A 25,073-nucleotide genomic window follows, 5' to 3' on the forward strand; every position below is an offset into this window, starting at 1 on the left:
GCTTGCACAATGTGTCCTGTTCTAAATCAGAACAAAACATAAATCAGAACAAAGCATGTCGCTCAACTGCCATCTTTATAAGGAAAGTGTTTCCAAGATTACAGGGTGCAAAGAAGAAAAAGAAAACCACATTGTTTCTGTGGCTTCTCTCACCTTCTGTTCCTCCTTCTCTCTGGCGATTTGACGCTTTTCGATCTTCCAGTGACGGAGAAAGTCACGGAGGTAGCCGAAGATGGTCAGGATGCCGTAGCTCATGTAGGTGAACACTGCCACCAACATGGGCGTCTCCTCGAAAGACTCGACGAAGGGCCGGCTGTACAGGTCCCCATGTGATGATGCATGGACCTGGGAAACATGGAAACAAGAAACTAAAATCAATAACACGACGATCCCTTTGGCACACGGACATGGCCAGCTTTCATCACGCGTAATTCGGTCTATAATTACTTTTTCTTTATATTTGGGTGATTATAACAATTATACTTTTTTATGTTGACACATGTGCACTGTGGAAATGAAATGTTAAAAACCCATATATTCTGGCAAGAATATGCAGATTTTAGAGTTTTGAACTTATAAGCAAATAAATGAACATTTAAAGAGTTATTAAATGATCAGCATTACCTTATACAATATATACTCTAGTGTGTAAACACTATAATTTATTTGCTGTCAGGTTCTCCAAATAGTGCAAAGTTTAATGTCGACCTAATTAAAAAAAAGCAAAAATACAGAGCCATTTTTAAACATAGCAGGACGAATGCACAACACTGTCTCCACTTGTTTATAACTAATCTTCCACTGCAAACACAGTAACTTGTGCCTTAGCTGGAATAAAGTTTCACGTTCATGATGCTCTTTATATAAATATATAGTCTAACCTCCTGTGACTCCCTCTTCTTTTGTCAAAATATGGAGGAAGGAAATACAGTTTATCCTTTTGTTATAGTTGGCTGAGGTTTCTGTACCTCACTTAAAGCTGAATTATGTGCAGTCCTATTAGAAGTAGGGGGGAGATAAAAAATAAATACATAATAGCTTGGGTGCAGCTGTACACCAACTATACAGGAAAGAAAACTTTGAGATAAATGCCAGGAAGGGAAGATTTGACTGCCAAATAAAGGAAAAGCTGGTTGTGTAAATCTTTCCACGTGGGGCTGAGCGACCTACCATGCATTAATGATATATGCTCTTTCATAGAAAAGTCAACGTCACGTCTATTTTCTGCAGCTATTTCCTCTGTCTTCATGGACAGAAACGTACCACTCACTGACAATATGCAATTTGCCTTCCCACAATGCGCACATCTCTGTGCCTGTGGCTATCAGGCACTACATGTGACTAGTCATGCCTCTCTCACTCTCTCTCACTCTCTCTCTCTCTCTCAAATACCTTACAGAGTAGTAATGCTGACATTGGCATGAACGTAATCAGCTGAGGTTCAGTCACCAGGCACTCAGTTACTCAGCCTACAAGCCCAATTTATTGAAACATATCTCTCTCTCTGTCTCTCTCTCTCTCTCTCACACACACGCACGCACACACGCACATATCAGGAAACCATTATAAAACAAAATGTTCCTACCAATTACTCTTCATTTTGATGAGCCGTGCATGATTCAGACTCACATCAATTTAAATAAAAATAGCACAACATATCCGTGAGTCTCAATGTTTTTTTGCAACAGCATCTTAAACACATTGTCTGAGGGGACATTAATTGGGACAGTTACAGAGAGTACACCCAAGGGTGGAAATGTCCTTACAAGCATGCATGCAGTCTCAATGGACAGCTTTAACTGAACAGGTACACTGGTTCAGTGTCCCCCTAATCACTAACACACCAGTTTCACTTTAAGTATAAAAGGGAGTTACCAATATAAAAAGAGATGCATTTTTGCCAAAGTTGTACAGGCCACAAATTTGCAGCTCAGAACATTGCAGACAATAAACACCCTGAAATAAGCCTAAACATGAAGATAATTTTATAGTTTAATTTGAGATTGAAAGAAAAATATATACACTATAATTAGTATAGGCTATACTACTAACACACTGTACTCCCTCTAAGATGAACACACATACAAATGATGAGATATAAATGGAATCTAATGTATTACTGTCATCGAGGCAGACAAATATGAACCGCTCCAAGTTGTTTGACTAGCTCTGATGTGTGCATCCTCCTGCATGATTGGTATATTGAAAATTGTTAGGAGACTGTTTGATCCCCATGTTATGTAATCAAATTCATAAAGTGGGGATACAGATATTAGTTTTCATGAATTCAGCATACATACATGCACAAACAGTTTTGGAATTCAGTGCAATGCCAACTTTTTGAGTTACACCCGCCCATAAAACAACCTCCCTCTTATAACACAACTGAGCTAGGGCGGTGGAACACGCAGTATGTATCCATTCATAAATGTGAGATTTTTAAATATTTGGATATTGCTTAATGCAAATAGGATTTGGCCGAATTAAATAGCGCCTCGTACCAATTAAGAGAGTGTTTTTGATTAATGTTTTTGGAGAGTATAGAACATTTAAAAGAAGCGAAAACTCCTTAAACTACAATTTTTACATGGAATTTGGCGTTTGACGTGCTCGAGAGAATCAGAGCTCGATGAAAGCAAACCGTTAACTTGATCGATACATACAAGCTGTTATCGTGTTTGCTCTACGTTATATGACATCCTAATAACGCACGAGTTACTGAAAGACAGCATCGTCCGGTTGATTCCGGATCGACACATCGAAAGCCTCTCCTCCCCCGTCCATTAGCGGGCCTCACCTCCTCCTCCTCGGGGTGGCAGTGGTGCTTCGGCTGCCGCTCATGGCAGCGGTGGAGGCTCTTTTCCAAGCCGTTTCTTTCCGGCTTCAGTCCGTTCTTCACACGCGGACCCACATCTCCGTTGACTGGCTTGGTCGCGGAGCTTTCGGTCATTGCTGGCCAACGATTGTGGAGCCGCTATGTTTACTTGCATGTAGGAAAACGGTGCCTGCCTGTGGCGCAAGGCGGTGACAGTTTCCGAGCTGTGAACGTTTACAACCACACTACAAAAATTCTAACACACTCAACACACACGTAGCACAAGCACACACACTACACACAACACACACTCAGTGGGACCTGAAAACAAACCCAGACAGGAAATCAACGCCCATAAATATCAGAGCATACCGGAGGGGGCGGGGCAATGGCTGATTTTACACAGGAGGGCGCGGCTTGTCCGCGAACATTCAAGTCGGTTTGTAATTTTAATTTAATGGCTATGTGGGACTTTGAAAAGGGAAGAAGCGTCTCGGAAAGAACAGTTAACAAGAAAAGCTCTACAAGATAACGGTAATTGAATACAAAAGGGCATCACAAAACTGTAAAAATACGTTGAAATTGTCAATATTTGAGAACAGTCTCATCATACTATTTCAGAAATATTAAATTAATGTTAAAATTCTAAGATGTCACATTACAACGGCTTATTTGGGCCATTGTGGGTAAAAAACTCATTCTATTTTTCAAAATGGTAAAACAAAAAGTAAATAATACAATTGTGTGACGTTGTATAAAGGCATGTCTTTAGCTTATAGCTACATAGTTGCCAATGTGAACTGCACATTGACGGTCAATAATTAGCCGTTGATGAAAAAAGGTCGAACTAGGCTGAGGTTGCTAGGCAACGTAAGTCGGAACTCTCTGACACGGATAAATAACAGAACGCAGTACGGGCTATTACATCATAAACTTCTCGAGACATATGTTCTTAAAGGACCCTCCCCACATCACAGACTCTCACTGACCTCTGGGTACAGCTGTGAATCCGCATCACGGGTGGAGTTAAACAAGACGCCTACGTGACATGCATTGACTGTTGCAGGCTACCACAAATAAGGTGATGTTTTCAGTGTTTTCTTCTCAGAAAAACGAAATCACCAATAGGTAAGATACTGTACAAGGCAGAGAAAATAAGACAGATTGTCACTGAGTCCAACATCTTTGTTGTTGTCCTGAGTGGACAACTTGCATGGTGGTAATATCTTTCTTCATTTTTGCCAACACAAATGAAAAGAAATTTGGTCAAAACTGTGTTTTCCTGACTTAGGACATGATGAGACCTCCCGTGGTGCTCTTTTATTTCCTCCTCATCATGAGTGAAGGCTTTGCAGTAAGCATCAGACCCCGCAGGAGTGTTTCCTTTCAAGGTAAGGCAATGCAGATGTGGGCCTACAGTTAGACTACAGATGACACTCTGAAGGGAGCAATGAGACTGTAGCTAATGTTACATAACCAGTAGGCTTTACATAATATTAGCATACAGACACACACACCATGCTGTACATATAACTGTAGATTGGGCACATAACAGACTGTTTAGCCAATAATCCACAAGGAAAAAGCATTACCTATGTGACAACACAATTAGGTATAGGCTAATACAAAGTACAGCATGCTGCAGCAGATGCAAAGAATACTCAAACAATAAAAACTGATACCCTAGGCTATGCAGTCTTAAATAAACTGAATTGTATTCACAAACACAGACTTAAAAATGTAACCTCCATCCTTGTTGTTGTTTTCTGGTTTAGACCTGAACTTGAAACAGTTTAAAGAGTCCGGCTTTAGTAGGTTGAGCTCTTTGATGATACGTGACGACATCGGCCAGCTTGTTGTCGGAGCCAGAGGAAAAGTGCTCACCCTCAGCTTGGGTGACATCACCCAAAAGACCAGTGAGGTAAGCCTTTCATTCAATATCACAACTTACTGTATAATTAATGTGCAGGAATTAGGTCTTGAGTGTTCACATATTCAAAACACATACAACGTAAGATGTTCCGGAAGACAGCCTTTTGAAATATTAAACAAATATATTGTGTAATATATACTGTCAGAAACTATCAAACTATTGTTTTTCATAACTATTTCTAATAACGTAATAGAAATGGTCATCCCTAATTCTTATTTCTTCCAGGCTAATTGGACGGTCAGTTCAGCAGACAATGCCCTCTGTCAGACCAAGGGCAAGGACACTAAGGTATAGTAAGAAGGGAATTATAAGTGAGTTTCATCAGCTGTAAGTGCACGGTCTACCACCAAACACAGCTTAGAATACAAAGTTCCATTCATTTAAATAACATTTGCTCTTCCAACAGGAATGTGATAACTTCATCCGGACTCTACACACAATGGAGGATGGTAAAATGCTAGTGTGTGGGACAAACGCTTTCAACCCTGAATGTGACTATATGGTAAGTCACTATAAAGAATTTTCTATAGATGACAAATTCTGTACTTGTGTGTGAGCTGGTGTGTTGTGTGCTGTATATGCAGTGATTGAGGAAGTCTTTGTATTTTTTACTTTAGTAAAAGTAGGCTACTAATACCACACTGCAAAAAGTAGGAAAAATTGAAAATTGAAAGCATGTAAGTACAATCAGGTAAATGTACTTTAACTATTAAAAGTAAAAGTATGCCTACAATTTAAAATCACTTTAATGAATCAAAATAACTACAACTACTGAACAAATATGAAGATTCTTGAGTTTAAAAAACCCCCATCCATGCTGTTTTGAGTGGGATTCGGGTTTCTGAATGTGTCCCGCCTTCAGTATCCGGTTGAGCTGTTCAGAATCTGCACGCTTTCTACGTAACTAGCCGAGACGAGGTGGCTAACCGTAGCATGCTAGCGCAAAACACTGCTACAACACACACTAGTTCACCATAATCTACAGAAGAACTATTTATATATCCCTGTTCTGCAGGTATTCCACAAGTGCGTCCTCATTTAGAAGAAGTCTCCCAACAAAGATAGCATAGAAGTGAGGTGTCTTACTCTGTAGCTAAAACAGAAATCCAAACACACAGGGTGAAAAGAGGATCTGCAGCAATGTGCGGTACAACAACACTATGGGGTTTTTTGAAAATGGGCTGCCAGCTGAACCAGCACCCTGAGCGGTTTGGGGGGTACAGGGCCTTGCTCAAGAGCACCTGGCAGTGCCCAGGTGGTGAAGGTCCATACGGGGACTTGAACCAGTGACCCTCCGGTTCCCAACCCAACTTCCTGCGGACTGAGCTACTGCTACCCCCGCATTAAATATGCAGCTAAAGGTATACGTGCAATTTAGTGTCCCAAATTCCCCCTAACGTAACCCTAACCCTGTCCTAACCTTAACCATTTGAGGTCAAATGCCTAACACCAACTAATCGAGCTGCTTCGTGCTACTTGGTGTGGCCATGGTGGAATTTGGGACACTAAACGGCACATATGCCGCAGCTAAAGCCAACTGGTGATTAGCTTCGTTTAGCACAAAGAGCGCGAGCAATGAAAAACAGCTAGCCAGGCTCTGTCCAGTAGTAGCTAAACCCGCCTACCAACAACTCTAAACCTCACTAATTAGCATGCTATTTATTGATTGTTTAATCAGTACAAAAACCAAAGTGTAAAAGCTGTTTCCAGTCTTTGTGCTGAACTAAGCTAACCTTTCGCTGGCTCTAGCATCAAATTTAACATACAGACGCGAGAGTCGCCCCAAAATGTTTCATTAAAAAAATGTGACTGGTGGATTAATTGAGCCACACATACATTAACATCTCCTTCAACAGACTTTCACCAATGGAAGCATCTCTCTGGAGGGAAGTAAGCATGTGGGTAGGGGGAAAGTTCCTTATGACCCTGACCAACGCTTTGCTTCCCTAATGAGTGGTGAGAACAGAACTGTTAACAGATTTCTTAGCACTTTATTTATGTTTTGTCATGGCTACTCTCCGCAGATAAACATCTGGTAGTAAAAAGTTGAGGGAAACCACTGTTTTCTTTCCACTTGACAGAAAACACTTTGTACTCGGCTGCTTACTCCAACTTTCTGAGCACAGAACTGGTGTTTCAGAGACATGGACTGAACCCTCTCAAGACTGAAATGATACGCTCCTGGTTCAATGGTAAGCTGTTTTGGGTACATGTACGGTACCAGAGTTAGCCAACATAAGTTTCTCTGTTTCATGAGCCAGATTGATCAATTCTGAAAATACATTCATAATGGTTTGGTTTCAGAGCCTACCATGATTTCCATAAGCCTTGCTGAAGCGAGCAAAAACAGTGAGGACGGCGAAGATGACAATGTGTTTTTGTTCTTCACTGAAACCGCTGTAGAGGAACGTCATGACAACATCCAGGTGTCAAGGATTGCCCGTGTGTGTAAGGTGTGTCTCTAAACTCATCTGATACAGAGGCTTAAAACACCTGCACAAGCTTGACATACTGTAGCCATTAGTATTAAGTAAGCTGATGCTGATCAATGTGTGTTGTTTTAGAGTGATTTGGGGGGCGAAAGGACCCTGCAGAGAAAGTGGACTTCTTTCTTAAAGGCCCGTTTAGACTGTCCATTTGGCAGTGCTGGCTTGTCATCCCTGGTCCAGGACGCTTTCCTTCTTCAAGACCCAAATAACTGGAGGGATAGCATCTTCTACGCCACATTCACCGCCAACTCGTAAGTTGCATGAATCCACTTTGTGTACCTCATTGCTTTAGAAGATGTAAACAAGTTGCACATGCAGAAGGAATAGAGCATAGCAGGAAATCTCTTCTGTATCTGTCACAGGGAGTCCTCCGGTGCTTGCAGCCAGTCTGCTGTCTGTGCATACAAGCTGTCAGACATCAACCAGGTGTTCAGCGGGAGGTTTTTGACTGAGATGGATACTGGGAGGTGGGACACATACAGTGGAGAGGAGCCATTCCCTCACCCTGGTTCAGTAAGGCTACACATACATTGCTACGTAATGGTTTTCATGCATCTTTTCACAAGTTTTGAACCAAAAAGCGATCTCCAGTAGAAGATCTCTGTTCACACTTCAACATGCCCAAATCTATCATGCTCTTCTCATATACTGGGCCAAGCTTGCCGGGGTGAATAGGCGGCAGTATGTAAACCTCATAGACTGTATAGTCTATGATACACCTATGCACGTTGCTTGTAGTTGCCTTGGTAACGTTAGTAGCTTAGTCTCAAGAGGCGGCAAAACGTTGGCGTCAGTTTTGGTGTTGCCAAATGTCTCCGTTTGCAGCCGTTGAGACTGCAACACAACCCCGACGATTCCAAACAAAAACGGTCAGAAATAATTTAAAATGGCTCTGGTTTAAAGGCACTGAAACGCCAGAGCAGTGTGAATGGCAAGGTTTAAACATGGCAAAAACATCAGTGGAGTCCTGTCTGGGGTGCCCAGAAAAACCGTAGACAAGCAAGGCCCACACCAAGACCTGGCAGCACATCCCCCAACCCTCATCCACCTTCACTGGCTCCCAATTACGTACAAAATCAAATGTAAAATTCTCCTTCTCACCTACAAATCCCACCATGCCCTGGCCCCATAGTACCTTTCCGACTTCCTCAATCAACAATCCCCACGTCTTGTTTTCATAGTGCATTAACGATGAACTGCGGGCCAAAGGTATGATGAGCTCTCTGGACTTCACAGACAAATCTCTGCAATTTGTGAAGAGCCACCCTCTGATGGAGGGGGTAGTCACACCGATTGCTGGCAAGCCTCTGCTGGTGCGCACAGGGATACGATTTTCCAAAATTGTCGTGGACCAGGTCACATCACTGGATGGACGACAGCATCAAGTTATGCTTATTGGCACAGGTTTGCATCCATGTGCAGATGAGAATTTACACCAATTACACTAATCACAAGATGTATTGACATTCATTACATGACATTCATTTTTCTCCCTCAGACTCCGGTTGGCTGCAGAAGGCAGTGAGGTTTGACGGTGAGGACGGCCGTGTCATTGAGGAGCTACAGCTGTTTCAAACTTCTCAGCCTGTCAACTTTCTCCAGTTCTCCTTCAGAACAGTAAGGCTCAAGTCACAAGTGTGTTTCAAAGTCAAATCTAATATGGTGAAATAAGTTTTTTTTCTTACTTGATCTTTAGGGAGTTTAAGTAATCCCTTGTAGGGAGACAGCTCTAAATTCTTTGTTTCTGTAGGGCCAGCTGTACAGTGGCGCCAATAACATTGCTGTTCAAGTTAATGTAAGGGACTGCAGCCGCTACACATCATGCGATGACTGCCTTCTTGCCAGAGACCCATACTGCTGCTGGGACAAGTTTAGAGCCCAGTGTGCGTCTGTTGTTGGCGCATTACTTGGGTCTATGTTAGTCCAATCTCTTATGATCTTTCAAAAGCATGTTTTTCTCAGGAGTAAGTTTGTGTTGTGAGCGTCCTACTGAAAGAAGTATTTCTCTTCTTGCAGGATTCAGAGTTTGACAGATGGAGACATCCAGATGTGCCCCATCTCCAAGAGTAAGTTCAACATTCTCACATGCTCATGCACTCCACATGTGTCTGAAAATCGGGTTTTAAGCTGACAACATTTTTCTCTTATGACCTTTTGTCCATCTTCAGACGTTTAAAAAGAATCTCTGTTACATTGTATACTGAAACTTAGAACTTAAACAAGTGTGAATGTGTGGGTGCTTGATTTCTTCCTCAGTGAAACACAAACCTGTCATTATTTACCTCATTCCTGGGTCAGTGCAGTTCCTCCCATGTTCGCCTGAGACAAACCTCCCAATCAGCTGGCACTTCTCTGAAAGCCTCATCCTTACCGGTCCCAGACACACTGTACTTAGCCAGGGTCTCATCATCAGGCCCTCCAATTCTGATTCTGGCATTTACACCTGTGAGACCGTGGAAACAGTAAAGGGGAAAGTGCATCGGAAGACTGTGGTCCAGTACTTTGTTGAAGTTCAGGACACTAACACTCTTTTCAGGACATTGAGGGTGGCTGTTATCATCTTGGCTGGCTTATCCTGCTTGCTGATGTTGCTCATGGGCAGCGCCCTTGTGATCGGACACTTAAAAGCAAAAAAACTAAATCACATTGGTTGTGGCAACGCAAACAACAACAAGGAAATGATCATTGTAAGGCCCTATTGTCACTATGACCAGACTTTGGATCAACACATGGAGGAAGGGTTGGTTCACTGTGACCAGGCAAGGGAGCAGAGTGGGGAGACTACACTCGTTCTCCCAGGATGCCCTGTGGCAAAAGTGGCTGAGGAGGAGTTGGAGGCAGAAAATGACAACAGGTGCACATTTATTGAGACCACAGGATGATTTCCTCCTTTTACAGTTAGCATGTATGTTTCAATAAACACACCCAAAAAAAAGAACAATAATATCTAAGGTGAGTGATTATTTAGACCGCAGGAACAAAATGGAAAATGGAACAAAATGTATAGTAGTAGTAGTGCACTTTCCTGTTTAGGGTCCACATCTAACAACAGGGTACATGGTAACATCAAGTCAATTATATTGATGTACAGGGACTTTAAAATGAATAATAATGTAAATAGAACAATACCAAAGAAAAACACAAACATAGAGAAAAATATTTACCTATGGTTAGACTGTGACCTCCCAATGCTGTGACGATCTATAAGGTGCATCCAATGGTGATCTAATGTCTAAGTCTGATCTGAGTTGTTTTCCCGGTTGACTTAATAACAGGTGGGAGAAACTGTTTTGCTGGAATAAACTGTCCCTAAAATAAAAAAAAATAGAAAAATTACCACCCATAAAAACAAGTGTATGTTGTTGTCATAGCCACTTAAACCAAATGACACTGTGCACTACTACAGATTAAAATACATTTTAGGCCAAAAGAAAGCTGTTCAATGGTGAATGCTCAGAAGATTGACCCTAACCCTGTACAGTGATTTACACGGACGCCCATATTTGTTTCATTTATTGTTTAGTATGTTGAAAGGCAGAGGTATGCCAAAAAATGTTGTTCCATTAATCTGGATTTTACTTTGGCCTTTCCAGCAGACTTTAATTCTTCAGAGAAAAAACTATACATGTCTTACTTGTTCTTTTTACATTGTTATGTTGTTTTAAATATATGGTCTGCAAACCATTACTTACTTTAGTGTATTAGTTTATAATGTCATTGATAGTCCCCCTTAATTAACTGTACAGAAAAAGGAAGAGCTTTAGCATATTGTCACCTATTTAACTAATATTTACAAAACTAATTAAGCAGGCAACCTTTAAAACAAGGGTCGACATCTGACCAACCCACTTCAGAACCAGACAAGATGTGAATGCCATTTTTCAATGAGTGACCCTGTACATGTGTACACCTCCAGTTTTGCTCCAAACTCATTTATTATACAACTATGTTGGTTATATTTGATGTAATTTGAAATGTCAAGTGAAATAAATACTTTTTGATCTTGAACTTTAAAAAAAAGTTAATCAGATGAGATGAGGTTCTATGGTCTGTCTGACCTTTGTACCACTTCCACTGTTTAAATTGGCTCTTAATTTCAGAGTTACTCAACCTGGCACCTGTGGTTTGAATTGGCTTGAACCAAAAGGCTTGAATACAGGCAACAAGTTGTCAGTTATGTTCAGCCTTGGTCATGAACATAATTGGGGACAATAGGAAACAGCTGGGGAGGCAAACAAGAGGGAGGAGGGGCCAATGGGGCAATCAGCAACAGGTGTGCAGAGCATGGGAGGATCACTGAGGATTTCTGGGAGGACAGGTGAGGAATATCAATCATTTAAAAATATGTAACCCACATGTTTCCACAATGACAAAAGAGACCACATCATCAAGTCTTCACCTTCAAAACCATGTAAAAAATGTTAAAAGGTCCCATGACTTGGTTCTTTTTAGATGCTTTTGTATAGACTTCAAGATGAGGTGAGCAAGATTCCAAATCGGCCCATCTGAGCTTTCATTTTTTTAAAGGCAGAGCAGGACACCCTATCGCCATTTCTGACCACTGGGGGGCCATAGGCAGGTTGGGGGAAACGCATATTAATGTTAAAAAACTCCTAAAGTGAAATCTTAATGCGGCCCTTTGCTAATGTCATTTCCTCTTTTTCCCCTTTCATGTTTTCATCTGTCCTGTAAAGGCACATGTCTAAAAATGTCCAAAAAATATAAACTTTAAAATAAAGAATGTGAATTTGTTTAAATCTACAAATTCACTATGCAGTCTGCTGTAGCATCCCATCCCATGCACTGTGGATCATGGCACTCAACTCGTAGAGCTGCAAATATTACACAATTGACCGATTAGTTGTAAACTATTAACTTGATTAACTATTTTGAAAATCAATTCATCAGTTTATGTAATCTTTTAAGAAAGTAACGTCAAAATCCTTAAATTCTTGTGTTTTTAACACTGGAATTTAGCACGTGTTTTTTATTTTTTTGGTTTCTGTGACTGTAAACTGCTTTGAGTTTGGGACAAAATGAAACATTTGAGGACGTCGTCTGGAGCATGGCATCACTGATCGACATTTATTTGACCACTTTCTGGCATTGTATAGATCAAACAGCTAATCAATTAATCAAGGACATAATCAACAATGAAGCCCTAAAGGGTTGCAGCCCTAAAGGCGTTCAAGGCTGGAATCTAGAGTAAATGTCCAGCCTAGTTAGTGAAGTCACTAGAAATGTCAGAGTGAAGCTTCATGAACCATTTTTTATACTTGTTGACACAACTAGATGGCGTTCTTGGTAAAGAACAATGCTGAAGGAATGGCCATTCAGTGTGCTCAACCCTTTGTAGAACAGAGAGCGCCATCTGTTGAGCTCAGAAAATAAAGATAACATATTGAAGCTCTATTTGGACTTAACCGGCAGCCACGTTTAACTACTAGAGCTACAGGGAGGTCTTGGTATTCTGCTCACATCACAGTATTATTTGACCTGATACAAGCATTATATTACATTCCTCAACACAGAAATATACAGCTGGATAATTGCATACATCAATCCAAGTTCCACACTAGATGGCAGCATGGGATGTGTGTGGGCGAGCTGTGTGTGTTTTGTCGGCAGTTGCAGGGAAAGTGCAACATAAGTGTTTGAAAGCAGCCTTGAACTGAGCGCTGTGGTAATGTTATAATTAGTTCTCAGGGCAGTGAATCTGCTCTCTTACTGTCTTCTGGTCCTCCCTTTTTTGTCTCTCTATCTTTACTCCTCTACTCTTTCCCCTTGTCTTTCTTTTTTCTCTGTCTCATCGCTCTATCTGTCCCTTTTTCTTTTTTCTCTTTTTTTGTGTTTTTGTTTCTCTCTCTCTCCCTGTGTCTAAGGCAGGGGTGTGACTGGAATAGCTGTGCTTTCCTTTGGGAGCATTTTGTGGAAAGTCAACGGATACGTTAAAGTTAGAGACGAGGGAAGAGGGCGTGTGAGAACAGTTGAATCAGGAAAAAAGAGATAGAAACACTTTGCAATCTGAAGAACAAATTATTATGATATAATAATATTGACAACTAGAAAAATGAACAACAAAAAAATGTGTGCAGTGGTTTGACAGTCCACACACACATACATACTGGAAGTGCACACACTCAGATATTACCTCAGGCATGTTTACGTACTACCCAGTCTGATCCAGAGTCTGTTATGCTGGTGTGTTGGCCCAGAGGCCGGCATGCAGGATTCAATCAATATAGGCTTTGGCAGACATACCTACACCTGAATATTAGTAGTGAACCAGCCGGCAGCAGCTTCTGCCAATATTAAATTAGATAATTTCTGTGCTTTATTAATATAAATTCAACTAAAGATTAAAGGCTTTTCATTGACAACCAGTGTAGTATTGATAATACATATTAATTATGTATAACCCTAAATCATTAGTGAGAGCAGATTAAAGTGTGGGGGAAAGATACACCTTCATGTGGTAAACAGTTTGTACATAATTAACTGGTAACTAACCCGCAAGTTTGGGTTTTATTTATGGAGTCAAAGTCTACTACTGGTAGATCACAATTTGTCCAGGAATTCGTGTTAATTTTACAATTCTTGGTAGCATGCATTCTAGATGTATTGATAGTATTTTTAAGACTGACATCATTTGCTGCCACATGATGGCAGTCATGTTTAACTAATAATGAACAGCTAAACCTGAGGAAAAGAAATGTGGTCTGGATAGGCCTTGAGATATTTTTCAAAAAGAGTTATATCATCTATCAGCAGACTTGTGAATGTATATAATTATTTAACAAAGACTTATCATGCTTATTTAAGTTGTTCTCAACTAAGAATATCGTCAATGCGATTGGACAACTGTTTTGTTTTTTTTCCGGTCAGGATGATTGCACATACTTGCATTCCTTTTTTGGATAATTTTCCTTTTCGGCATAATCACTTTTATTTGACAGTCTGACTGCTTGGCTCCCAAGGTGCTCTGAAGGTTATTACATTACTGAAATATTTTCAAATAGCAATCTCTGACGCTTTGTGGCTGAACACAGCCCATTTTTTACTTCACATGTAACCTCCTATTTTTTTACACAATAAAGAAATGAGAAACTTTAAAACGTAATGGGTTAAATTGTTGACAACTATGTTCTGTAATTGTAATGACAGATCTGCATACGCATTGACTAAATGAAATGGCACTGCTCATTATTACTCGTAGGATCATCAACTGTCAAAAAGAGTAATTTCTTCAAGTTGCAAATTAAGGTTTTTTTCTAAGCTGTCCGAGGACTATAGGCCTTTTGTTTTATTTATTCATTTATTTTTTACAGAAAAAGACATTTTAACTTGACATAGAAGGACAAGCCCAGGTGGATATATATATTATATATATAATAATATATAATATGACTATTATTGCCCTCTGCATCACACCCCCAACCAGCGCCATCAGACACCGCCTACCAAGAGCCTTGGTCTGTCCGAGGTTTCTTACTAAAAAAAAGTTTTTCCTCGCCACTGTCACACTAAATGCTTGCTCTTGGGGGAATTACTGGAATTGTTTTGATTTGAAACTGAAGCACCAAAATAAAATACAGCCATCATTAGTTTTTACATTTGTAGTCAACCCATTGTGACATACATCTTTTTATTTGGTTACATTGCTTGGGTATTAAACACAGACAAATTGATGATGAGGAGCAGCTTGGTAGTCAGATTTCCAAATCTGGTGATGTACACGGCAGGGAAAACTCAGTGGAGGCAACCAGTGGGCAGGAGAGGAACAACAGCAACAGGGAAGTTCTCTAAGCGAAAGTTTGAACCTGTTAAGTTTTGAAGCTGAAGAGGAAAGAGATGGGGACACTGCAGGAGAAAAACAAAATTACTGTCTTATCTTGCTATTGAATTTGTTTACTTTATTACATTAGTGACAATTGAGTAGTGCAGCAACTTTTCAAAAATCAAAAGAGTTTTAAAAAAATGGTAAATGCTCTGGCAAAACAAACATTGTTTGCATTAAGTGCATTTTAATGCAATTCATATTAATTCTACTTCTCATAACCCAACCATGGCATCTGTTATTAAACCAAGCAAGTTAACATGAGGTGAGCACATGGAGCAGACTGTCCTGATGAAAGTAAGGATGCACCGATCCAATCCTGAATCAAATGGCTGTTTAAGTTTCAACCAATTTGTTGTTGCATTTAAAAGGTTTACACTCTCAGTTTCTGCGAAGACTAGCACTTGCTAAGGTGGTTTGTCGTGTCTCTTAAAGTATTCATGATGGAATAAACTGTGTCAGCCCGGTGCAGTTATGAAAGGAGTGTTTACTCATTATTCATATCCAGCCAAATTTAAAATGCAGTTTTTGAACAGTTAGTTCTTTAGTGAATACGGGTAAATCTTGCAAATATGGCTGATTTGGTATTAACTGATATTTTAACCCTAAGCAGATTAGCATGGTGCTTCCCCTAAGGTGTGGTACAACATGACAATTGATGAGTGATTTCATTATGTGTATGTGTGTAAGTTCTAGTAAGTAAGCCAGCAATAGAGATGTTTCATTCATATATTAATGTTATTATTTAAAATCAAACTGAGTCTCCAAGAAAATGAGCCTCTGCAACGTCAAATTGACACAGTACTGTTTCTCACTGTTTGTGGTCATTTGACTCCTTCCTTCATCTTTATCTCTGGTTTCTCCTTTTCTTTCTCCTTCTCCTTTCACGCCTGTCCATCTGAATCCCATAACTTGCTAACAAGGGCAGGCCCATAGTGTCCATCCTCTATCAATGATGGATTACAGCGATACCGTTATCAATTTTAAAAAGCTGATCTCTGCACCTATTGCACCAATGAGGTCAGACCTTCAGCTCTTTCAGAGACAAAAGGAGAGAAATCCTATCCCTCTCATTCTATGTTCCTACTCTACAGTAAGGCCTATATAAGGGATGCCACATGAATTATGACCTAATGAGATCCCATAGGGAGCTCAGGGGAGCCTCTGCACAGTGAAACCCCTAGAATGACCCTCCCTACTGGCATTTCCCCTAAATACATGCAGGCATGTCCCTGAACGGTAAAGCCCCCAGCCCCCTCAGAATGACCCCTTTGGATATTACGTTGGGTTTATCCAGGTTCTGGGACAGCCTCTGCATGACCCCTGTATTTATCAATGTTATGGTCAATAACAACAGTCAGGTAAGTCCCAAGGGCAGCTTTTTATTTTCTTCTGGGGGCCCTGGGATGTTAAACTAATGATAATGAAACATATCCAAGGCAGGTGGTTTTATGGGCATGTCAGGATGTGGTTCAAAGTACAATGATTTTATTCAGTTGTGACGTAAATGGCCCTGCGTTACGGCCTCTGGTGTTTCCAAAGACCCCTCAGGATACCAAATTAATTTAATACAGGCATGTCAAGTGACAGCCTTTTTATGACACATTTAAGTATTAATATCAGGGCACCAACTTGCCATTGTCTTTCTGTACTATTATGGCATTTTACAAAATGTTTCAAAGACAGACAAGGTCAGAAACTTGATAACAAGCAAAATCTATTGTTCAGGCCAAATCAAGTAAAAAACATTCTTTTACCACTTACATTTTTTTTTAATGTTTATATGTGTGCTCTTAAAAAAGCTATGGGATTTTTATATCATCGCTTCGATTGGTAACCTGTGCAAAACTATTTGAATTTTGCGAGGATACTATCTTACACTTGGCCAGCATCAGTCCAACATCAATTCTTATTTTTCAACAGGGTCCCTGAGGGAATGTCAGGGTAGTGGAGTTGTCGCTCTTCACTTTGCTAAGTGGGGGACAGGAAATGTGAGACAGGGGAAGAAAGAGGCAGTGACAGTAATGGGGACAAAAAAGGGAGAGAGATGAGCAGACAGAGTGGAAGGTGGGACATGAAACCAGCAGACTATCAAACACTGTCTACACAGACTGAGCTCATGGAATTTCACATGTATACAACATAGACATACACGCTGATCGCTCAAAATGCAAAGCTCAAAAGAAAGCCGGCATGTATGTTTACGCTAAGTCATGTTGGTCTATCTGTCTATCTCTACCCCATTGCAACTGTGTGTCTGTGTCTCATTAAAGCCAGCAAATAAACAGTAATAGTTTTTCTTTTTAATGGGATGACAATGGACATTCTGAAATGACTCAACACAACAGTGTGCCCAAATTGTTTTCCAGTAAGGTTGAAAAGTCTCTACTGTCATGTTCTACACTGCACACAATTTCCGGTTTTCTGTCTGTGTATTTTTAGTGTCTTTTTTTCCAGGTTTCTTCTACTAAACAGATCTTAAGGCGAGGATACAATTGATCAGTTCATCTGTCATAATGACTGTTGTATTTATGGGCACATTAAATTAATTTCTGGGTACATTAAATGGCAGAATTGGACAGTAAAGAGTCTACAGTATATGCTTAAAGTACTGTCAGGAAGAGGAACAATTGCATTTACCAATAATGCTTTCAGTGTACATTATGGTAAAAAAAATGGTTAGATTGAAAAAATGTAAACCTATCCTTTTGAGATGACTAACAGTCCTGTCAGCACTCAGCCATGTCCGGATCCTGCTGCCGCTGTCAGCACCACACGTACTGAGCCCACTTTGCACCAGCTGGAATTATTTGGTGGTAGCGGGAGGTATTGAGCCTGTTTAATCACCAAATACTTGGTAATGATGTGATACAGTTTCACTCCCTGTACTCCTGGTTGGAGAGTAATTCCCTAATGAGATTTTTGAATCTTGTGAATACTTACTCCTTAGTACCGTTCATGCTCCAAGCGGTTGTTCTGTTTGTTGTCCTTACAGATTTAGTGTAAAGACTGGTTGAGATATTACTAACTTTTAAGTGACTCCTCTGCCCTGTGTCTTTCTCCTGTGCTTTGCTTTAAACCTCAACATTATTTACAATTCATGATTCAATTTTCTTTGTTTTAGGTATTTTTCTACAACTGAGTGTCAGTATCTTGAAACAAGACAGAATAAGGCCCGATGGGCTTATCAATGTTTCCAGCTGTATTCAATTTTTATATATATATATATATATATATATATATATATATATATATATATGTGAAGAGGTGGAGAGGAGATTAATGTATACACATAAGGGCTCAGAGCCAGCAGCTGACACACAGTACATGTATACATGCAGTTAAAAACAGAACTTCTAAAAATAAACACAAAGGAGATGATTTGCAGTTAACTGCTCCATGTGGACTGTGTGGTGAAATTGATTTACATGTGTACACCCAGAACAGAAACTGGAAGTTATCCAGACGTAACACCATCAGGTGGACCTCATTATGGCAAGCACACATCCACTTTAAATACGCTTTAGAAGCTAGCTGTCCGCATGACCCTGACTGGGGTTAAATTTAATCAGGAAACATTCATAATGGAACAATGGCAAATACATGAGCGTACTGTCTGCAGAAGTGCCAAACATTCCTGCTCATCACGTTGATTATGCCCAAGGTTCAGGTCTACTGTTTAAGTGAGGGTTGATGAGTGCTGTGTAGGGAATTGAAACTCTGAACCTCTCACCCTGAAAACCAGTATCAACCAGAGTACACAGTGGCATGTTGCTAGAACACAAACTAATGAGCTGATCATTTCAGACACATGTGTTGATGCTAAAACATCTAAATCTGCAGGGAAGGTGTCAAAAGCTAAGTAGGTGTGAAATGGTCACATGGTGGTCCTTAAGCCTTGATCTCACAACCTTTGGGTCTGAAGGTAAGTGCTAATCTCAGTGGGCTATTGTCCAGGTAATGATGCTTTTAGCTTCAACAGCTAAGACGGTCAGAAATGTATTGATCATAAGAAGAATTCTGAGAATGTGTGTATTTTGTCTAGTAAAGTCTGTGATTTATTTTATTAATTCAATCTTGGTCAATGGTATTGCAATGCAAATGCAGGTCTTAAAATGCTGTCAAAAATGTATAAAACACTAGTAAATTCTTAGAATTTGTTCTGTGTCTAGACAACATATAGATGCCTGTAATTTAACATGACTTTCCTAAACTTGAACTGGACTAAAGCTTAATCTGAACCAGGTGTGTCAATGCAGACTCATTCAAAATATGCAGGGCAGTTGTCAGTGCCTCATAATTGAATTCAATTAATTGAATTTTTGAGATAAAACTTACATTTTGCACACTAAATCTACAATGATCTTTAAATGTTGTGATTTCTTTTCCATGGACATCAAAGATTCAGTTTAAAAGAAATTTCAGCATTTGATAACACTCGTGTATGCAGTAAAATGTTTTAATGCACTGTTGGCTCAATTTTTGACGTATCAAAAATCTGAATACTAAATTTCATCCCCTTCTTGTGGAAGACCAGCCTCTCTAATATCAATTATCTCTCTTTCTGTGTTGAAGGTCACATGACACAACGTGTACTTAGTCACTTTAAAACACTTGAATACTTTAATAATCTTAGCAGAACAGCCGACAGACTAATACAAATGAAAACCGTTGAGAACCAATAATTATCTTTTTCATGAAAATTTGCGAGTTGAATTTGGAGATTTGCAAGTTGATATCATTAAAAACTCACAAAGTAATTGTTGGAAATTGACTTGCACAAATGAAACCACTTACATGAAAGTTGAAACGGTTAGAAATTCATAAGTTGCAATCGTTGGTGATAATTGACTTACACCAATGAAACCAAAGAAAATACATTCTACACAAACACTCCTGTGTGGTAAATTTGAGGCGGGGTTTGAACCAGCTGCCTCCTGACATCAGTCGTCATCCTTCCCCACTGGACCATCTCTGGGGCTGATAAAAACCAAGAGAAGAAGAAGAAGAAGAAACTTTACCTTCATCAATTTTAATCTATTCCTTTTGTTGCCCCCTTAAAAACTCTTTAACATGCAGATAATCCATAAAACACTTTCCATGACATACGTGATAACCAAGCAAACCGTTTAATACAGTGTAATGCATTCATCTATCCATGAAATAACCCATAACCTGCTTGACAGAGGTAAAGCAACTCTATAAAATACAACCTTAGTTGAAATATTGTGTTGTCGGTTGTGAGTTCAAATCACACATTTTGCCATTCATGTTTTTCTTTTTCATAAAGTAGTCTCTTATGAATAAAAGCACGCCCCTGCTCTTGTGTCTGAATGGGAGCAAATCCTCGCAGTCAAGTTCAAAACCTGGTGGAAAGCATTTCCCTAACGAGTGGAGGCTCTTGTAATCAGCCTATGGTGATACAGCTGGTTTTGGAATAACATGTTCAACAATCATGTATGGATGAATTTTGGATTGTCCACATATTTTCGGCCATATAGTATACTAATTAAACTAATTACAGCCATAGATTTAATGCAAGACTTTCTCTTCACTTAATTCAACTTTTCCTTTCTTTGCCTCGTCCTTCCCCCCATTTTGCCTTTATTACATTGTCCTCCCTCTGTCCCTTTTTCTCTCTTTTTGACACAGATATCCTCCACGACTTTGATCCTGCAATTGCAGTTATGTTCTTCCTCTTAAACTAGCAGCTCTCTATAACCTGCCTCTTTTAAGTGATACGTGTCCCTCCAACAGGAGGTCTAAAGGTCCACAATAGCAACAAACCACACCCCAAGAAATGTTAGGGACTCTGTATTTATCAAGGGCTCTTTAACAACTACTGCATGTGCTGGCATATTAGCAGTTGAACCTGGCCTGTTAAAGGATGATATCTCCTAGCATTTCCAGGAGACATGGTTTGCCTCTGCAAACTGAGGTCATGTTTTTTTAAAAGGGTCAGTTTACCCAAATAATATAACATAGAATACACATCACTGAGATATATAGCCATGCAGACAGTTTTCATTACCCAATGTTTTGAGTAATCTTGACTCTTCTGCTGCGGCTGTCTGCACGCTTCTCTATGCAAAGCTGGAGACCACTCGTCTCCGCAGACAGAATGACAAACCAATCAATAACAAAGTCCAGATATGAGACCAAAGTTTACCAGTAAATGGTAATTTTACAAAACAGCTTTGGGAATTGTGAACTGCTGTAACTACAGGTGTTCTCCTTGAAATTGCTTGAAATATTTATATAATCCAGCTAGATTTTTTTTTGCAACATAGAGTATGTCTATTTCCTGAATAACACCCAGACTGTAGCAGTTAGCAGAGGTTTGTGCCTGAGGTAAATGCCAAGATAAAGAGCCATGTTACTTTTTTTTTTTTTTGATGAATTTGAATCTGTCCAACAGTCCTGCTGGCTACTCATAACTGGAGGCTTATGATGATAATGGTGATGATGATGTCGGCTGTATCCGGGGGCATGAACATGTTTGAAATATTTAAGGAGTGTAAAAATACAGGTGCTACAAACAGCTCAATACAATGAATCCACTTGACATTCTGTTGATTAAACTTTAATGGCTGTGAGTGAAGTAGAAGAGAGATGTTGTGTGTCTGTGTCTGCGCACACTCAAATATCGGTGTGTGTGTCTGTGAATCCATTGGACACCAGCTGCATTAAACTTTCATGGCTGCTTGGTTTGAGCTGCTTATTTCTCTCGCAGCATGTGAATGGTTGCAGCTGTGTACGTAAGCGCGTTCAAGTGCATAAGACAGAGAGAGGGTCAGCATGTGTGCAATATCTTTGAAAGAGTCCGTATTCAAAATTGTATGTGTATATCCTTGTGTGTGTGTGTGTGCGCGCGCTATGAATATTTGGTGTGCTACTGAGTATTCATGAGGCTGAATGATAGAGAGAGGAGGAGATAGAGAGCTGGGGGAAAAGTGGATGATGGGAGATTTAAATCATCCAACAATAACATATGGTTAGTGGGGCCATAAAACTGTAGTCTTTTTTTTATGATGATAATGGGCACGGTGGTCTGGTGGCTTGTCTCTCCAGCAATGTAGAAACAAATACAGGTTACAACAAAGCAAGAGACAATTTTCTTTACTGAGATTTTTACTAGTTTTTTTTTTATCAAACGAGAATGTAACTTGAATTTGTTTAGTGGGATGGCCACAATAGCTGGATTGCAATTCCATTGCTACAATTTTAATAAATCAATTTAAAACAGGACTAAACAGGTCAGGGCAAATTGTATTTCAGTAACATCAGAAATGTGTACAATAAATAATGGCTCAGCATGATCCGCTAAAGGAATCATTCAGTCTCATTACTTATGTTTCACTTTAATGGTGACTCATGACATTAGTGATGTTGCATGTTGTATATATTAGGAATAACAGCATATTGGTTTAATAAATGAAGTCATTTTTGTGTATAGTCACGCCTGTACATGTACTATTGAATAAAATAATAGTACATTTCTTTATATAAGTATATAATAATAGTAGATTCAGAAGATTAATATAACAAATAATATGAAAACAAGATAAAGAAGAAATAAAATTCAATTATTTTTACACAACCAAACCTGTTTCCCACAGGTCCAGCCTTGAGCCCGATGATTGAAAATAATCTAGTCAAAGTAGTTAAAAAAAAAAAAAAACCTTTATCAAAACTCCGACCTTGTGGGGCGACCTCTAGCTCAGGCAGAAAAAGCGTGCGCCACATGTAGGCTGAGTCCTTTGCAGCGGCCCAGGTTCGAGTCCAATCCGCCGCCCTTTACTGTGTGTCATCCCCCATCTCTCTCCCACATTTCAAAAAATAAAGGGAAAAGCCCCCAAAAAATAATCTTAAAAATAATCTAACCACTACCTCTACATAGCACACCTCGTGGAGCATGCGCTCCATGGATAAAGGCTCAGTCCTTGTTGCAGTGGCTGCAGGTTCAACTCCAACCTGCAGCCCTTTGCTGCAAATCCACAGAAAAAAAATATGTGAAAGACACCTGCTGATCATATTTTAGAAGATTATTTTTGGGGCATTTTTAGGCCTTTACGGGACAGTTTAGACAAAGGAGAGAGAGAGAGAAGGGGTATGACATGCAACAAAGGGCCACAGGTCAGAGTCAAACCTGCGGCCCATGCTGACCATATTTGGTACTTTCAAGAAATACTTTGTCCCTGGGAGAAAGTAAAGGCCTTGTTCAGTTAGGCATGTGGTGTTCCAGAAGCTGTCAGCGTCAATACTGATTTTGCTTGAGTCGTTCAGTAAATTAACATTTTTGAGACGTGCTTCAGATGAGGCGCACACACGCTGAAATAGGTAGTTGTATTGGATTTTTCCCTCGCTCTCGCAAACATTTAAGAACCTCCTAAAGAGTTCTGCTTTAATGTAACTGGTGTAAATGTCGCAGCACACATTAGTGCTGCTGTCTGGTTTCATCAAGCAAACAGAAATGAAGCATTCCCGAAAGCGAGCTGTTCACAAAGTTAGTGAGTGAACAAGTCCCGCTACTTTAGACAGCATGTAACCCAGCTACTTATCAGTCACTAAGACAGTATTACCTTTTGTTTTGCGGAATGATATGGTTTCCTGGCTGACAAATGTTTGACAAATGTGTGCATGCATATACAACATTTTTTACAATTAGTTTAAAAGGTAAAAGTTAAAATGAATGGGCATTGCTGGAAATGTTGTGACATCCTTCAGCCTTGCATAAAGTCTAGGGCTGTAACGTTTTGTGTACGTGTGCCGAACCGTCAGGGTACAATGGTCATAGTTTGGTGCATGCAGCCGCACGCAGAATACACGGTATGTAGATACATGATAATAATACATATTATTTACATAGCGCTTTACATAGTACTTAAAGACCAACACATAAAAAAAGCTTATTAAAAGCAATTAAAAACAATAAAACCAGTAACTGAAAGGCTGTTGCAAGAGGAAAACTAATCTATATGGAATGCTTTTTCATTCAATATTAAATAAATGTATAAATAAAATAAATCAGGCAATAAATATATTTAAAAAAAATGTACATATTCACACACAAATGAATTAATTAGTTAAATAACTATATTAAATGGTTTTACTTTGAATTATTCATGGTACTTTTATTTCATAAGTCCACGTTTATTCATTTCAAGAGACCTTTACTTCATAAATCCACATTTATTTAATTCCGTGGACTTTTATTTCCCAGTGCCACATTTACGTATTTCCCTCTCTATATATTTCTCGTTCAAATCAGGGGGCGTGGCTATCTTTCACATTCTAATCATCTCCCAGCTAATCCTGCCTTGTACTGACCGAAGTTGAAGATAGAGTTATCTAGCTGATGTGATCTTGCCTAGCTACTGCGTGTGTGCGACTCCCAGCAAAGATAGTATGGAAGTGAGATGTCTCACTTCCAGAGGGAGGGGGCTGCAATGGGGAAAGCTCCGTCCCCTCAGGTACGGGGCTTTGTCCTGAGTGGTGGAACCAAAGTTCACAATTACGAGTTTTGCCCGGAATTTTTTGCTGTATCCCCTTAGAAACATATACTGTGGTCAGCAAGCAGATTTGTGTGTGAATCAGTCACGTATGGTGTGTGCAAATAAAAACATTCAACATTCAACAGCATCTCCCAGATATTCCAATTACCAAGCAGTCTTTAGAAGCAATAGGCATGTAAATTGACACATAGCCTAGCCATGGTGGAACTACTTAAAACATTCCTCCTGATGCACAATTTTTGTAAAATTAATTTTATTCATTTTGTATTTTCAATTTCATAGCATAAAAGTTGCTTTCCAGTTTTATTCTCGTCGTGACCTGTTGCCTTTTGGGTAAGTGTTCAGTTTTCGTACAGAGTAATACAGCGTGTAGTAGAGTGTTTGAAATGTTCCTTATTTTTATAACGAAAATCCATCCATCCATCCATCTTCGACCGCTTATCCGGTATCGGGTCGCGGGGGCAGCAGCTCCAGCAGGGGACCC

At 39.7% G+C, this 25,073-nt stretch overlaps 2 protein-coding genes and 1 long non-coding RNA gene across 4 annotated transcripts in view; 1 reads left to right on the forward strand and 2 right to left on the reverse strand.

Moving 5' to 3' along the window:
- sptlc2a (serine palmitoyltransferase, long chain base subunit 2a) overlaps positions 1 to 3,168 on the reverse strand; it is a 20,426-nt gene extending 17,258 nt beyond the window's left edge. The window contains exons 1-2 of the mRNA XM_034857949.1: positions 2,798 to 3,168; positions 154 to 345 (exon numbers count right to left, since the gene is read on the reverse strand). Coding sequence (XP_034713840.1) covers positions 154 to 345; positions 2,798 to 2,950 — 345 coding nt within the window. The 5' untranslated portion in view covers positions 2,951 to 3,168. The remainder of the gene's footprint in view (positions 1 to 153; positions 346 to 2,797) is intronic.
- A 60-nt stretch (positions 3,169 to 3,228) lies between these two features.
- Positions 3,229 to 10,161, forward strand: LOC117935627 (semaphorin-4E-like). Of its 2 annotated transcripts, none has more exons than XM_034857945.1 (15): positions 3,229 to 3,349; positions 4,107 to 4,206; positions 4,591 to 4,736; positions 4,974 to 5,036; positions 5,155 to 5,250; positions 6,605 to 6,704; positions 6,830 to 6,940; positions 7,053 to 7,201; positions 7,313 to 7,488; positions 7,600 to 7,750; positions 8,419 to 8,641; positions 8,736 to 8,854; positions 8,988 to 9,154; positions 9,254 to 9,303; positions 9,494 to 10,119. In XM_034857945.1, exons 2-15 carry the CDS (start codon positions 4,110 to 4,112, stop codon positions 10,117 to 10,119), a joined length of 2,274 nt encoding a protein of 757 aa, XP_034713836.1. In that variant the 5' UTR covers positions 3,229 to 3,349; positions 4,107 to 4,109. The 2 variants fall into 2 exon arrangements, with proteins under 2 accessions (XP_034713836.1, XP_034713835.1); XM_034857944.1 differs by lacking the exon at positions 3,229 to 3,349 and adding an exon at positions 3,620 to 3,896 and having other exon boundaries at positions 9,494 to 10,161.
- Positions 10,162 to 16,937: 6,776 nt separating this feature from the next.
- The window catches only part of LOC117935643, a 10,202-nt gene continuing 2,066 nt past the window's right edge, over positions 16,938 to 25,073 (reverse strand). Inside the window, exons 2-3 of the long non-coding RNA XR_004654799.1 lie at positions 20,780 to 20,787; positions 16,938 to 16,948 (exon numbers count right to left, since the gene is read on the reverse strand). This is a non-coding gene — a long non-coding RNA (uncharacterized LOC117935643). The remainder of the gene's footprint in view (positions 16,949 to 20,779; positions 20,788 to 25,073) is intronic.

The sequence above is a fragment of the Etheostoma cragini genome, chromosome 20, assembly GCF_013103735.1.
Source record: "Etheostoma cragini isolate CJK2018 chromosome 20, CSU_Ecrag_1.0, whole genome shotgun sequence".
NCBI classification, from domain to species: domain Eukaryota; kingdom Metazoa; phylum Chordata; class Actinopteri; order Perciformes; family Percidae; genus Etheostoma; species Etheostoma cragini.